The following is a 12,575-nucleotide window of genomic DNA, read 5'->3' on the forward strand; positions in this document are numbered from 1 at the left end:
AATTAGCTATGTCAAAATTACACTAATTTTAGTTGTCTTTCTATACTTATTAATTATAGATGTTTTATGATTGTTTCAGGCACCGTTGGACTGGTCGATATGAAGCACACTTGTGGGATAAGAATTGCTGGAATGAGTCCCAGACCAAGAAAGGAAGACAAGGTTCATAATCATCTACTTATTTATATTTATTTTCTTTTTTTTTTATATTATTTAAGTAACTTTATTTATTTATTTTCTATTTCTTGTTATGGTGGCCTGGTGGTGATGGAATTTGATATCAAACCAAAAACAGTCTATCTTGGTAAGTTTGGTGGTTGTTTTTATTTAGTTGAAACCAAATGAATATTTAGAATTATTTAAAATAAAAAATTGATTTATTTTCTTTTTCTTTGTTATTGGGCTTTTCTTAATGGCCCTCATGATTTTCTATTATTTTGTATATAGGTGCTTACGATGATGAAAAGGCGGCGGCCCATGCCTACGACTTGGCAGCATTAAAATATTGGGGACATGATACCATCCTTAATTTTTCTGTAATTATTTTTCTAATTTAATTTTTTTTTCCTTATATTTCATTTTATATATTTTTCTTGTTTCCAAAATTCAAATTTTAAAAAGAACTAATTTTCGATGATTATCATAGTTATCAACGTACGAAGAAAAGCTAAAAGAAATGGAGGGTCAATCAAAAGAAGAATATATTGGGGCTTTGAGAAGGTAACAATTATGGATATTAATGTTTGTAAATGTTTTGTTAAGTTTCAATTTTAGTAAAGAAGAGAACATTTTATTTACTTATGAACAAAATTGAAAGAATTAAAATATTAATATAGTTTTAAATTCCAGGAAGAGTAGCGGATTTTCTCGAGGAGTCTCGAAATACAGAGGTGTTGCAAGGTATATTAAATAAGTAAATGTGATTTTATTTATTTATTTCATTATCATCATGGATTATTTTTTAAGATTTATTTTGAGAGATTCCATTGCCACACTAACTTTAACTAATAGCACACCAATTCATATTATACACCACAGAATTATAGATACACATCTTGCGGTGGTCTTAGTAAAAGTTGGTGTGCCAATGGAAGCTCTATTTATTTTGATAAAAGCTCTCTTGGCACTCATCTTTCTATTAAAAATTAGAATATTTTACTATGCAACACAAAATACCAATTAGTCTCTATTTCTTAGTTTAACCATATATGATTAATGTTCCGATTTGCAGACATCATCACAATGGTAGATGGGAAGCTCGAATTGGTAGAGTATTCGGCAACAAATACCTATATCTTGGGACATACGGTAATTATTTTCTTTTAGAAGAATTTTTTTGGCAAATGAGATCAAATGAGTTAATTTTCAGAAATAAAAACCCTAAACGTTTTTCATTATTCCATACAGCCACCCAAGAAGAAGCAGCAACGGCATACGACATGGCAGCTATCGAGTACCGTGGACTTAATGCTGTTACCAATTTCGACCTCAGCCGCTACATCAAATGGCTCCGACCAAACTCAACTAACCCAATCACTGATTCGGCTCCAAACCCAAATCACGAGGTTGGATTAAGCTACCTACCCAACCAAATCTCCAGAACCAGTGAGACAACCATCAGGCAGACACATCCATCTGGTGGCACCAATGCCTCATCGGCTTTGGGACTTCTGCTTCAATCGACTAAATTCAAAGAGATGCTTGAGAGGACAACAACAACCGATTTCCCATTAACCACACCAGAATCTGATCCACCAAGATGTACCTTCCCTGAAGAAATACAGACATACTTCGGGTGTCAGGATTCTGGCAGCTATACCGCGGGTGATGATGGTTTCTTTGGCGATCTAAACTCGTTGGCATTGCCAATCTTTCAGTGTGAGATTGATGAATGAGTGAAGAAAATGACTGAAATTCCACTCATGAAAGAGAGTATTATTTTCGAGTGCTATTGCTGCTGAATAAGATAAGAGAGAGTTCTAACCATTGGTTTCAATGTACATAGAGATCGGAATTCTTTATCAAAATTAAAAGCATCTACATTCCAAATGCTGTTAAAACTACAAGTCACTCAACCATCTAGAAAGCATGTACGTATTTATGTATTAATGTCCTCAAGAAACTGAAAAGATACAAAATACTGACTGATCCTCTCTCTGTTTCTTCATCTTCAACTGCCTTGAAGTATTGCTGAGAAAAGCAACTGATTAATGTCCTCTATGTCAGAATTGTGCATCTCATCCCCTGTGATCATCAAAATGAAAAATTACTCTGTATGAAAAATTGTTCTTTAAAGCAATGGGATTTACTACAATTTTTTTATTATTATTCTTTCTTGTCTACATAAATTGAAGGCCTATGGTCCAACTCAGAAGATCTAAAAGTGGCATCCATTCTTCAGTCGATATGCAACACATAAGAAGTCTGCATCAGGTTTTTTTTTTTTTTTTGGAGAGTAATCGGGGGTTGAGGCAGACAACCCCCTGACCAGAATATATAGAAAAGAGAAACAATGTCTGCATCAGTTATGGTCCACCTAGACAAAATCTCCTACCCAGAATTCAGACTCTGGTGGGTGACCCTAAAAACTTGATAAATCAAATTCTATCTGAAAAGACCCTTGTATAATATAGAATCGTTATGTGAATGACATGGGCTATGAGGCATGAAGCTTTATGTTGCTGAGCATTATCAAGTAGTGTCTCCAACAATAAATTAAACTAAAACAAAATAAGAGGGTCAAGGTTCGAATGCTTTTACCTGTCTTTGATCTGACTTGAGTTGTCCACTCATCGATGATCTGCGGAAATTCATTTACAGGTTCAAACGGGCTTAAAAAATAAATAATCTACAAATATCACAAAAAATGACTAGTTTTGCATGGACAATATACCAAAAAGAAAAATGGAGGATAAGAAAATGTAACGAGGTCCAATGCTGTAAACTAGCAAGGCAAACACTTCTGCCTCATTATATAGTTTTCAAAAGGAGCCTCGTAATTAATTTAATTTTGGTTGCTTGCTGGCAAGTGGTGCAAATTCTCTAGGCACCACTTGGAAAATGCAACCTAGCAAATCTGTACTCCCATCATAATATTGAAAAATGTATTTATGTGAAAAACTATAGCTACTAAAGGAATCGTTCAAAATATCTATTTTAGGGTATAAATTCTATCAAAAATTAGAAGGGAGGAAAAAAGAAAATGAATTCTCCTAATAGTATGTTCAATAACAAGATATACGGGTCTGAGACTTCCATATATATATTTTTTTTTCATCAGATGTGCACCAAGACTAATAGTTTGAATTGTCATGGAAAGGGATCCAAGGCAAAGCTACCTGATTTAAGTTAGTGTACGCCACATCATCAGAATCACTAGTAGATGGAATACCCAAGGATGCTTGCATCCGTTGCAATAAGTTCCTATTCCCAACTAGAGTCGTCTTGGCCTTGTCAATTAAATCCTGCAAGAAAAAGAACAACATTGACTCCCAAAGGCAGCTATGTTACCAAGCAAAAGAGAACAACATGGGTGAAGCGTCCGTTTTGAAGTATCTGTGTAAGACAGGAACTTGTTTTCGAAAAAATATATTTATGAGGCATGTATGCAATTAGACTTTCAAATCATACAGTTTGGTGATGACTTGGCCGATAAATGCCACATGTAACTGATGTTCACTATGCCTTCTGTGATTTGCTTATGCAAGTGACCATTGGTACTCCCTACATGGAGTGCAATTTCTGAGACCGACATCTTGGAGACCACACATTCCCATTGGTCCACTTGTATTGAAGGGCATTCCAAAGTGAATAAGGTGTTGTGTAAATGTCTTATATTATGTTGGGGGTATGCTGAGCTGTGGGGGTGGTAGGGCAGCACCTCCTTCCCAGGGGCTCAAGGGCAGAGCCCCCAGACGCATTTTTTTTATAATTTACGAAAAAGGCAATTATGTAATATTTTCATAAGGTATTTTTAGGAGAGAGACAAATTTAACAACTCCCAGTTTTTAAATAGAGATCTCTAGGGCTGTAAAACTTGAAAGAAAATATCTATTGTTAGAGTCGTGATAAACTAACGCTCTTTGTACGCTCTCGAACATGGCAATGCGTAGAACCATAAATTTTTTCTTTGAGATACACAAGGAAAATATCTATGGTTTTATGCACCATCACGTCAGAGAGGGTGCAAAGAGTTTCAAGTTTTAGAGCGTCAATTTATCATTAGTCTAATGGTTTTATACACTGCTAAGTCAGAGAGTGTGCAAAGAGTTTCAAGTTTTAAAGCGTCAATTTATCATTAGTCTTATAGTTATTGTTCTGATCTGTGGATGTAGGCACACTGCCGAACCACGTAAATCCTTGTGTTTTTGTCCACGATTTTTTGTTCTCTTTGTTGCTTCTTTTTTTCACATAAGGTGATTTTTTTTTTTTTTAATTTGGGATGCCCTTCAACACAAGTGGACCAATGGGAATGTGTGGTCTCCAAAATTGCACTCCCCTACATGAGAGAAAATTGTACCAAATTATAATATACTGGTAGTTATAACTTCTAATAATTGCATCGTAACATTATATCACAATGGATTATGTCAAATACGTAGATAACACCTAGACCCAATCTCATATTTTTGCACCACTTTTAATATTTTAATATGATTTCATGATTGTTTTCAGAAAAAATGTATGTAACGCATGACATGCCTTACTTTCACACATTAGGCGTTTAAGTTTTGCCAAACTTACTAGACTGGACTTCAAACACTGTTATCAGCACGAATGATAAAGAACTGTAATTATCGATAAAAATCGGATAAGATAATTTGGGGGAAAATAAATTACAATCCACTTTTCCTGAGTAATCTCTTTTGAGATCCAATTTCTGGACCGACAATTTAGGCTTCTTCTCTGCTCTTCTTAAGCAGGGAAATTCAACAATGTAGCTCACCATACCCATTAATCCAGACCGTTGGATTTTGGCTCCATAGAGGAGTCCTAACTCCTAAACATTTGACTTCATTTACAAAACACAGAATTCTTAAAGCAAATCAAAGAGCGATGTTAGAGTTAGGGTTTAGGGTTCAGTTCAGAAAATGAATGAAATAGACCTGTTTTGCAGAAAGAAGGTCTCGGCACTGATCTTTCAAGGAAGAGAGGTCTTCATGTATTTTCTTCATCCGAGAAACCAACTTCAATGGATTTGCCTGCAAGTTCGAAATGTCACAGAAATCATAAAAACCCTAAATATCTAGAGAGAGAGAATGTTGGGGAATTTTTACATTGTCGGGGTAGATCTGCTGGAATTCCTTCTCGAGCCTGTTTTGGACAACAGTAAGATCATGGTTTGCTGTGGCGAACAAATTCACCAGATCATCCATCGCTGGATGATGATGATCTTGTTGTTTCCGAGGTTGATGCCCCATCTCTCTATCTCTCTCTCTCTGACACTGCCTCCTACGCCCTTCGTTTCAAATATCAAATTTTGAAAAGAGAGGGTATTTGAAAGGGTAGTTTCGTCTTTTCAATGCCCAGGCCATTGATGAGTGCAGACATGACCCGCTAATGCTGGAGTGACACAGGATTTACTGTGATTCTCACAATTCTGATGTGGATATGCATACATAACCGTAGATGGTTTAAATCGTATCGCGAGGAAAAACATCTATGGTTATGTGCACATCGCACGTCAGACTTGTGAGAATCACAGGAAATTCTTTTTGTCATTTTAGCATTTTCCTTGATCTTTACGAACGAAAATTGCACTTACCTCCTCTCATGACGAACGCTGATAACTTTCAAATGTCATTTTACTATTTTACCCTCTTACTTATCTATCTTTCATTGAAAAAATAATTTAAAAAGATAAAAAAACTCTCCATCTAAACATTCTCTCGAACTCTTAGCATGAATCCATTTTTTTTTATAATGATATTTCTATTAATGATAAAGAATGACATTTTATAAAGGGTCAAATAATCTTTAAAAGATTTAAAAAAAACATATTTTGACTGTTTAAATGACTGCAATAGATAGAAAGGAAGTGAATAAAAAGCATCTCGAACGATGCTCTTTACAATAAAGAACATATTTTGTCAAATACTGACAAATATTAGTTTAGATAATCCAATATTTGTTAAGTGCTCCAACAGACTTAACAAATCTTTTATTTATTGAAAAGTGACTTAAAACTTGATAAGAGTTGTGATCTTACATTTTGAAATTCAAAAATATGATTTGATACCACAAACTTCTAGAAAATAAAATTCTAATAACTTTGAAACAAAAAAACAAAAATAAAAAATATATTATTTTTCACCGTTGATTTAGAATTTTAAGTTTTGAGAGTTTGAAAGTCATCCATTTCAACATCTTAGATCAAGTTAAAAAATTAAAAAGAATTTTTTTATGAATATAAATATTTTTCATAAAATATAGAAGGATGATGTGGTCAATTGTCAATGTGATAATCCATGTGGACCCAACGACCCTTAATAAGATTTGAAATCTTATTAAATTAGTAAGGAAAGTGTTTTTTTAAGTTTTTCATATTAAAATTTTAATAATAACAAGTAAAAACCTCTCGCTACAATTAGTAAGCAATTGTCTCAATTTTAATGCTCTTTACTTTAACATCTGACAATAAAGAGTCTGTTAGACCCAAATTTTGTGACTTGGCTCTTTATAATAAAGAGGATGTTAGGTTTAAAGAGTATGTTGGAATTGCTCTAAGCCTTATACAACTCTAGAGGAGGTAAGTGTAATTGTCAAAACATTAAAGGGCAACATAGAATCATGCCATATCATAAGGTCTAAGAGTGTAATTTACCCAAAAATTAACAAACATGGTTATGAGATATGTTTTTGTATTTTTATTCATTTTGACATAATAATAAGTTTAAGAGCAACTCCAATTGGTCTCTATATCTCTCACAAGCCATCCATTTCACTATTCATATCTCTAAATCTAGCGAAGCAAAAAAAAATCCATTAGAGATAATCTCTATTTCACTATTCATCACATGTAAATATCAATTTTGTCCCCACTATCTCACATAAATGATATTCTTGACTTTCATCTTTTAATAAAATATGTTTTAAATATAATTTTTCCCTACTTATTTTCAATTTATTATTCAATATTAAAAATTAGATCAAATCAATTGTTAGATCAAATTTGACGAAAATTTGTAATAAAATAAGTTTGATCATGAATCATCAAATTTTTTTTAAGTTTTCTTTTTATAGAAATAAATGAAATTAATTTAAATATACTTATACATATACATATAGGGTAAGGATTCGTGTCCACGTATATCTACTCATATATCTACAATGTGTTTTGTCCTATGTAGACTAAAAATTTTAGATTGAGTTAATTTTTGGTGATGATGATTTCTATATAGGGGTTTTATAGTAAGTAATTACAAGTGTTTTTCTACTTGGATTCAGAAATAGTAAAAGAATAATAAGTATTGGGTTGGGATCCGTTGACTTATGAATAATGATACATGAGAAAACAAATGGTCCCAACCATGTAAACACAAAATCCAACGGCCAAGATACATACATATTTCCATAACACACATCTCATATTTACTTATCTCGAGGATAAATCTCAACCATTGGATTTTGTATTTAAATGGTTGGGATCATGTGTTTTTTTCATAAGTTATTCTTCATGAGTCACCGAATCCTAACCGGTAAGTATTAGCGTCTAGGATAAAGAATATTTGCTAAATATTTGTTGGTATTATTTTACATTTATTTACCATGCAATAAAAATTGTGGAAAACTGATTTTAATTTTGAAAATTGTAAACTATCATTTTTTGAATTAATTTTTTTGCCAAATAGAAATAATTATTTAAAATTACTAAAGTGTCCTTATAGTTATATGATTTTTGAGTTCGAAATATCGACACTATGTGAATTGAAGTCGTCAGCATTCATTTTTAGAAAAGGGTGTGAATAGTCACCTGAAAATTAATTTAGAAAATTGTTATTTTTTTGGACAAAGTAGTGACTCTTATATGGATAAAGATGTCAATCTACTTGGAGTCCAGGTAAGGGAATCGATTAGAAAGTGGGAAAGGTGTTGGACACCCTACTCTCTCCATCTTAGGTGATAACTTTGAAACATGATCATTTTTAGAAAATAAAAAAATAAAAGAAAATTCGAGAAAATACAATTTTATATATTTATTTACAAAAGACATTGATGTCGGTCTATATCATGAGGATCACTTTTTCAATTTTCGTGAATTAGACACTACTAAAGTGTAAGCTTTTATGGTTATGGGCCCATTTTTATAAAAAAAAAAAAAGTGGGCGCACTACATTTAGCCTTGATAATCATTTGGAGTGATGGGTGTACAATGTGTATGAGGTTAAAGAAATCAAGATTTTTGAAAATGGTTTAACCCCTATCATTTCAATTGAGTTGAAGCCCAATCTACTGGGTGTAAAAGAGAGTGTTTATTACATCTTAAAGGTTTACTAACCCAAAATTAAAGAAGATGAGAGATATAAGAGGGATATAGGATTATATTTACATTGATTTTAAACCTTAATTATATATTGTCCTTGGTTGTCTTATCGTCTTTAAGTTCTCTTCTTAATTTTTAAGAAAACGAATTATGATTTGAATTTTAGTATAAAGAAATTGAGGGTTGAATGATTTTGTAATGTAGAGGCTTGAAATTGGAAGTTGTAAGGACTTGAGTTGAGAATGGTTTAGAAGTTTGAGTAGAGATTTGAGACTGATAGAGTGATTTTTGTAGATATAAGACTTGAAGGAGAGAATTCAAGTATGAGTTTTTCAATTGTAGAAAGGACTTTTATAGAGGTTTGGGATCATTTTTATGGTCAAAAGTAGAATGTAAGGGGGAAAGACGTGAGAATTTGGAAATGAAGCCTTGAAATTTCAAGTTAGTGAGGGGTAAAAGGGTTTTTTTTTACTCGTGTCCGTGGATATGATCAAAATAGGTTGGTTTTACAATTAATACCTTAGGTTGAGTTGTGGTAAAGTTAGGAGGGGTATAATTGTTAATTGAAATAATGATTAATGTAAAAGATTAGGTGATTTGATTTTAGGAGGATGAATGTGTTGGTGACATTAAAGAAGAAATAAAGAGATGTAACTTTTTGGTGGGTAAGATAAGTTTACTAAGGAGAAGGGGTGTAGTGTAACATGGAGATGACTTGTTACTAAATTAATTAAAAACAAGCTTACCGATAAAAATGGCCTGAATGGACTTTAGTGTGTACAAAGTGAACCCAAATCATATCATGTATAGAGAGATTCTCCATGGATCACACATACATTATCTTCAACGTGTGATCAAATGCCTTTGATATGAGGATGAAACTTCTTAGAAGAATTGGGTTATAAATGTTGAACTAATCATCTCTTTGATAGCATGGTCACACCAATAAAGAAAAGAGTTATTTGACTTTATTTTTCATATTTAATTTGATAATAAACTTCCGCTGCACTGCACTGAAAAGTGAGATTTGTTTAGCTGACTCGCACACTTACAAAATTCTGGCAACTTTTGTATCTTTATCATGGTAGTCACTTCACTTATTATTTTTAAATCTATCATTTTTATTTTGATAGAAACATTTTATGAATTTCTTTTGATTTTATTATGTTAAGCATTTTTTTTTTTCATTTTAAAAAGTTAGTTTGGTGGGGGTAAAATTGGAATAACCTATTTGTAACCTTATTTGTGCTTTAAGATGCTTTAAAAGATTAAAGTAAGATTGACATGTTGGAGAAAACTGAAATAAGGTAAGAGTGTCGTTTATCATTATTTGCATTTTTTCTATGATACATGTGATATGACCCTCACCGAATCACTATCGAATCAGAATATTGATATGCTTTACAACACTAATGACAAAGTAGTTATAAAAAAGTTTATCAGTTTAACAAATGAAACTATCCTTGGAACCAGAGTAGGAAATATGTACAATGGAAAATTTTCATGTAGCAGTCTCAGCTTGATAATTGCAGTGAAAATTGATAGCAAATCCAAATCACCCCTCTATTCTAGATTATTTTTTTGTTTTCATATTTATTTTTCTAATTTGCAAGAATTTAAGATTTAAAATACTCATCAACAGGTCTTGTCCAAGGACTAGTCCCAGGGCACGTGCAACGCCCGCACATCACACGCACCAAGTAAGTGAGGGTGCGCCCTCACGAGTAGCCCCTGAGGAATTAATGCGAGGGTAGCCTTGAGGAATTAATTCTCATATTGAGTATCGAACTCACGACCTACGAGCATTAACTACTTATCGGTCTGAAATTGCCATTGAGCCAACCCTTCGGGTTATGAGTTATTGTTCTTACCAGGAAATTATTTACTTATCTGCATCTGAAATATTTATTTTATTATATTCTATCTTTAGAATTTATATTATTATTTTTTAATTGATCATTCAAATTGCACAATTCGAATTTGTATTTAATTTATTATTATGTTTGACGGTCGAATTTGTCAACATACTTAATGTTTTCTTATAAAAATATTTATATGTCTGCATCTTTAATATTTATTTTACTATATTCTATCTATAGAATTTATTTTATCATTTCTGATTGATCGTTTTAGTTAACTGTGAAATTTTATTTTTCCCGAGTGAAAAAAAATTCACAGTTAATTCATTGGAGGTTTACTAAATTATCCTTTAAAAAATGTTATATATTTGAAAATGTTTATAAAATCACTTCATTTTAATGCGTATACATGGATAACTCAAAATGTCAGATTTTTGAAAACCCAATTGAGTCAACTGGTCTTATGTCTCATCTTGTTCATGGATGAGATTAGGCTGTCTCGAACGAGATAAAAAATTTCACACGGTTTATAAATATTTATTAATATATGCTTATATGTAAATAATTTTAATTATATATATAATAAGCTATCAAAAGATGATTAGTCATATGATCATATTTTCATTTAAATTATTAAAAAATCATTATTTAATCTAAGATATTATCTCGATTGACTCGGTCGAGTTTTCTTGCACATAAATTATCAAAATTTCATCCAAGGCAACTGTTTTGTCTAACGAGATGTGCAGCTGGAAACACATTGATAGTTGTATCGAATGATATCAAATTGACTCATGTGAATCATCTTGGTCTTGGACCAGATTTGAAACCCTGATGTTAATGAGATGAGAGTAATCGTAGTTACGATAAGAGTAAGGGAAAGAATAATTGATGTTAGTATGCATTAATTACTATTTTTAAATTTTAAAAGAAAAAACTAAATTCAATTATGTATTCTAAATAAATTTTATAAAATAGCATTTTTATTTTTATTTTTTAAAATAAAAATTTACTGGACAGATCTAATTGTTACACTTCTATAGTACTTTATTAAGTTCGTCTCTCAACAAACCTTAAAATGAGACCCACGTCCATTAAGTTTTGGTTACAAGTTAAAGAAGAGGGCATGTAAGTCATTTCCCATTAGCCTATTAAACTAGCCTGTGGTCAAGGGAGCATGTCATCAATTTCTTAGCAAAGCTGTTGTCATTGACCTCATGACTCTCAATTGTTCTTCTTCCCTAATCCCTACATACCTCCACATGATATATAATTAATTATAACTTATAACTCACTAAGATGTAGGGACGGGTTCGAGGGTACACATAAGTAGCAGAACTTTGAACCTGAGTTCAACTCAAACCAACCATCAGGCCTGAGATCACTAACCCAAAGTCAACCCTAGCTTGATCTTCTAAAATCAGATTGACTTCGATTAGCCTGTGAGATTTGGCCAGGTTGAGCTCATTGAATAATCCTAATTTCATTTTGATTAGCAAATAAATTTTATATTTTGAAAAAGATATACCACATGTAAAACAAAATTACTAGTAAATAAATTTTCATACATTCTTCAAATACATCATTAAGAGAATATTTAGACAAACCACACTACATAAAAATTCACATTAATATTAATTAATTGTCACATATCATAATAATAGAATGGAATAAAAAATTTAAATTCAAAACTTATTATTAATATAAAATATTTATATATTAGTATATAGCATTGGGTTTAGGTTGGGCCAAGTCACTCGTACCTTCAACCCGAACTCAACCATTGAAATCAAGTTGAGATATTCTAACTCAGACTCAACTCATCTTCTACATAACTCAGCCCACGCTCGCCATCAACCAGGTTGAGTTTGAGCCAACCTACCCAGGTCCATAATTTTTAAGTCCAAAATATTATTAATATGATAGGATTTAATAGCCAGGCTTGGCATTATATTCTTTCTCCATATTTGAACTCTCATTTGTTTTAGATGATTTACCATTCAATGAAAAATTACCCATAAGAATTAACCTTATAAAAACACTTTCTATTTTAACCAAAAAGTTGATTTAAATTTAGAAATTCAAGAGGTATATTTAAAAATTCCACTAAATACAACATTCATTGTCATTGTCATGGTGATTGTTAATGTAATATCTGAAAACTTCTAAAATCCAATAAAAAAATAAATCCATAATTTGGCTAAATAGTTCTCTAACAATATATAAGACTGTAA

General features: G+C 31.9%; 2 protein-coding genes across 3 annotated transcripts; one reads left to right on the forward strand and one right to left on the reverse strand.

Moving 5' to 3' along the window:
* The first annotated feature begins 242 nt into the window (after positions 1–242).
* Positions 243–1,895, forward strand: LOC147392781 (AP2-like ethylene-responsive transcription factor At1g16060). Its single transcript, XM_086456839.1, has 6 exons — positions 243–304; positions 448–536; positions 647–720; positions 850–900; positions 1,232–1,308; positions 1,408–1,895. Exons 1-6 carry the CDS (start codon positions 268–270, stop codon positions 1,893–1,895), a joined length of 816 nt encoding a protein of 271 aa, XP_086312965.1. The 5' UTR covers positions 243–267.
* Positions 1,896–1,935: 40 nt separating this feature from the next.
* On the reverse strand, positions 1,936–5,514 carry LOC147392782 (spindle/kinetochore-associated protein). Of its 2 annotated transcripts, none has more exons than XM_086456841.1 (5): positions 5,277–5,514; positions 5,106–5,186; positions 3,339–3,464; positions 2,761–2,800; positions 1,936–2,244 (listed from the first exon to the last, which is right to left on the reverse strand). In XM_086456841.1, exons 1-5 carry the CDS (start codon positions 5,418–5,420, stop codon positions 2,171–2,173), a joined length of 465 nt encoding a protein of 154 aa, XP_086312967.1. In that variant the 5' UTR covers positions 5,421–5,514; the 3' UTR covers positions 1,936–2,170. The 2 variants fall into 2 exon arrangements, with proteins under 2 accessions (XP_086312967.1, XP_086312966.1); XM_086456840.1 differs by having other exon boundaries at positions 5,106–5,201; positions 5,277–5,484.
* Between the last annotated feature and the right edge of the window lie 7,061 nt (positions 5,515–12,575).

This window comes from Akebia trifoliata, chromosome 10 (genome assembly GCF_017979445.1).
Source record: "Akebia trifoliata isolate Shusen 1 chromosome 10, ASM1797944v1, whole genome shotgun sequence".
Classification (NCBI taxonomy): Eukaryota; Viridiplantae; Streptophyta; class Magnoliopsida; order Ranunculales; family Lardizabalaceae; genus Akebia; species Akebia trifoliata.